Source organism: Cibotium barometz, chromosome 27 (assembly GCF_041138505.1).
Source record: "Cibotium barometz isolate CiBa-2024 chromosome 27, ASM4113850v1, whole genome shotgun sequence".
Classification (NCBI taxonomy): domain Eukaryota; kingdom Viridiplantae; phylum Streptophyta; class Polypodiopsida; order Cyatheales; family Cibotiaceae; genus Cibotium; species Cibotium barometz.
Window position 1 is genome coordinate 38,008,108 of NC_141072.1, and position 3,926 is coordinate 38,012,033.

Consider the following 3,926-nt stretch of genomic DNA (forward strand, 5'->3'; position numbering starts at 1 on the left):
GCCCAGAACTTAGGCATGCAAAAAGTGATGATGGGCACCCATTCATGGGTGTAACCTTTACACATATAATATGAGCAATACCCATCCCCCATTTTGGTAACCTTTACTCATAGAATATGAGCAACACCCATCCCCAATTTTGGTATGCTTGTTAGAGCCCCTAAATGAGATGTTGAAAGTCTAATGGCGAGAAGCCTCCTGAAGGTTGGAGAGTGAGGTTGCTTTGTGATTGGCTGGATGATCCCATGCCCCATGTTTCCAGTGAAAATTGATTGCCCACGTTCCCTTATTTTAGGCAGAGCATGGCGTTTGCAATGTTTGAGCTGGGCCTGTGTGAAGAGGGTGTTGCTTGCCCTCCCCTTTCCACATTTTTTATTGGTACAGGGAGATTAAGCTTGGTAGGCACTTCCTTGTGTGTAACTAGCCTCACTCGAATGAGCCTAGAGAGAGGGCGGTGGGACCCCATTAGTGTCCATTCTCATGGGCAAGCTGAGTAATGTCAAGTAATTGAGCTCAAAGTTGCTGGCAAATCTCACTTGTTGAGGGGGGCACGGGTCTCGTCTTTTGATGTCAAGCCATACAAAATCTATCGATATGTACTGGGTGCTTAGGTCTTGCTATGTGGCCTCAAGCTCACATTAGTTGTGCCAAAAAGTACACCCATGCCCTCCCCGCGCTTCGTGCCATGCCGTGCCCTCACACCCCGGTGGGTTGGTTAAAGGAGAACGCAAGGAACTAGGTTGAAGACTTATCCACCACCCAAGAGAGATGCACGCTTAAAAAAGTGGCATTTCTTTCACTTGTTTGTACTGCAATACACAATCTTGCAGGGTAAACACAAAAAAAGAAAGAAAGCCTGTGCAAGAAATGGATTGTATGGATGTATGCTTTTGGCGTGGGAAGGCTACTTTATCATGGAAATGACACAATCCCAACTTGAGAGAGAGAGAGAGAGAGAGAGAGAGAGAGGGGGTAGCTTTTAGTTTGCATATGACCCACGCGGGGGGACTGGTTGGGGTAGGTTGAGCACGGTCGGCGGAAAGCATGGGGTTTTCCACGAGAGAGACACAGAAAAGACGCACCACCCTCACCCAGGCCTCCCCCCTCATGAATGAGAGGCCCTTCCTGTCTTCATCACCCCCCTACCCACTGCATCATCGTCCTCTCTCTGCAGACTCCCCTTTCTGATGCAGTCCTCCCTCACCTGCCGTAGCCGTAGGTAACCACCGCTCTGCTCCGTTCTTTACAACTAACCGCGCCTTCCCCCTTCCCCCTTCCTCTTCCCACTCCGCAGTGTTTTTGGTGAACCTCAGCTATGGTTGCCTGTCTCTCTCCGCTCTGAGAAATGGGGCTTAGAGAAGACAACGGAGATAAGTCTAACCCCAAAGTGGGTATTGCCAGCACCAGTTCTCTCCACAGCAATTGTTGCTGCTGCCTACCTGAAGCCTTTCTCTGTGGGACATGGAGTTGCTGGACCGCTCCCGTCAAGGTCGAGAATTCTTCGATGGACAGCCCCGGTATGAGCTCTTGAGTAACTATGGCAATGTTTCCTCTTACACCAGTTGCTGCAGTCAGGGGGAGAACAAGCCCTAGCATTCTGTTTTTTGGGGAAGCCGAAAAGCTTCTGTTAGAGACCCTGGCTTTTTGCTTGTTTGGAGAAGCCTCAATTTGTAACGCATGGAGAAGAGACAAAGAAGAGCTTCAGCATTTTTAAAGCAGAGAAGCCTTTTCAAAAGGCTGTTGTCGCAACTCTAACGCAGGTTACTTCTTTATGCAGGCCAAGTTTGTGAGGAGACCTGCAAGCTGCCTCCTTCTGACCAGAGCATTGATGAGAACGAGACTCCTTACACTCCACGCGGAGAGGAGGAGCTTCTCTCCAAATCTCAGCTGAGGAAGTTCAACTACTCTGATCTGAAGGTTGCCACACGCAACTTCCGACCTGACAGTCTGCTCGGAGAAGGAGGATTTGGCTGTGTTTTCAAAGGCTGGGTAGATGAATACAGCACCGCGCCTGTTAAACCTGGAACAGGGCTCACTGTGGCAGTAAAAACTTTAAATAGAAATAGTTTGCAGGGTCACAACGAATGGCTGGTAACGTCCTACATGAAAATTATCTGTTTGCATCATAGAAGGGTTTTGGATTTGGCTTGAATAAGGGGTTTCTCTGGACACACAGCAGGGTTTATACATTCATTTTCTTAAGCCTCCAGCTTGTAACATGTAGGCGGAGGTGTACTATCTTGGCCAGCTTTACCATCCCAATCTTGTGAAGCTGGTAGGTTTCTGCATAGAAGATGAACAGCGCCTGCTTGTGTATGAATTCATGCAGAGGGGAAGCCTGGAAAATCACCTTTTCCGCCGTAGGTGTTCGTGACCTCTTGTCACCTGAATGTTATGTTTGTTGTTTGGAGTTTTTCCTCTAAATCTTGAGAGCTTTCCATGATTCAGGAGGAGCCTTACCACTGTCATGGGATACTAGAATGAAAGTTGCCCTAGGTGCTGCAGAGGGCCTGGCTTTTCTTCACGGGCGGAAGAAAGCTGTCATTTATCGGGATTTCAAGACGTCAAATATCCTTCTGGACGCAGTAAGAGAGACTTTATTCTTTCAGTCTTGTTTGTGCAAGTAGGTTTTACTGCTAGTGGCAGATTGCTCCAGGGTTTGAAGGCATCTGAGAGCATTATGCAGGATTACAATTCAAAGCTTTCTGACTTTGGGCTAGCGAAGGATGGGCCAGATGGTGACAAGTCCCACGTGTCCACAAGGGTCATGGGAACATACGGTTATGCAGCTCCTGAATATGTAATGACAGGTAAGTCCACTTTTTTTATTGTGTTACACATTGTTGAGTTTTTTTTTTTCTAAGAATTGCTGAGCATGTTTTATACCCTCCTCTGAGGGCATTTCCCCCTTGCCTTCTATTCAAGTCGATTTGTCTTTGTTTCTGTTTCTCTGCAGGGCATCTTACGGCAAGAAGTGATGTGTACAGTTTTGGTGTCGTGCTACTGGAAATTCTTACTGGGAGGAGATCCATGGATAAATCAAGGCCTAGTGGGGAACACAATTTGGTTGAGTGGGCAAGGCCGTACTTTAGTGAGAGGAAAAAAATGTTCAGGCTGATTGATCCTCGCCTCGGACAGTATTCTGAGAAAGGGGCTTACAAAGCAGCCAGCTTGGCTTTCCGATGTCTCAGTCGAGACCCAAGGATGAGACCAATGATGCCTGAAGTGGTACAGACTCTAGGGCTACTTCAGAACATGAAAGACATTACAAATAATCCTCACCATCAGCAAATGTTAGACTCACGGCCTTCTCGATCTTCGAGAAGTTTTCACTAATGCAAGGCACCTGATCTTCCATACCTTCTGTAATTGAGCTCAAGACTGCTTCCATGTGTCTTATCATCATTTTTTCTATTGCAAATATCGCTGATCATTAACAGATAGACGTGCACATTTTTTGGCACAGAAGAAAGAGCTAGAATTTGCTGCATTTCAGTTGTGTATATGCAAATAATTTTGATGTACTCATTTCATATTGGATTTGGGCGCCTGTCTTTGTTTTCCTCAGCAATGCCACATCAGAGGCTGGAAGGTGCCACAGTATCATTGTTTAAGAAACTGTTTAGTTGATGTCTACGGAGTTTTTTCCTTCTTTACATACATCGTCTTTATATGGTGATTTCAGACTTGAGTTTTCTTGGAGGACTTTCAAGTGGAATTCTGTTGTGTGTTCTCTTTCTTGTGGGGTTCTTCTGCAGTGTTGGCAACTAGGCTATTGCCTCTGTTCCCAACTGGCATGCTGTGCTTGAGCAAGCAGTAAAGTCAGAAGCTCTCGGCAGAGCACTGTCATTTATAAGAATGCAGGTATGCAGTCTAGCTGTTCTCTCAGTGATTTGTGTGGCAGTGTAGTGATTAATAGCGTAAAA

The 3,926-nt window shown here is 46.5% G+C and overlaps 1 protein-coding gene across 1 annotated transcript; it reads left to right on the top strand.

The window, feature by feature from the left end:
- Positions 1-955: 955 nt before the first annotated feature.
- LOC147623363 (receptor-like cytoplasmic kinase 176) lies at positions 956-3,537 on the top strand. Its single transcript, XM_086821515.1, has 6 exons — positions 956-1,517; positions 1,778-2,091; positions 2,225-2,360; positions 2,449-2,585; positions 2,687-2,810; positions 2,957-3,537. The coding sequence occupies exons 1-6, from the start codon at positions 1,346-1,348 to the stop codon at positions 3,334-3,336; spliced, it is 1,263 nt and encodes a 420-aa protein (XP_086677641.1). The 5' UTR covers positions 956-1,345; the 3' UTR covers positions 3,337-3,537.
- Positions 3,538-3,926: the final 389 nt, after the last annotated feature.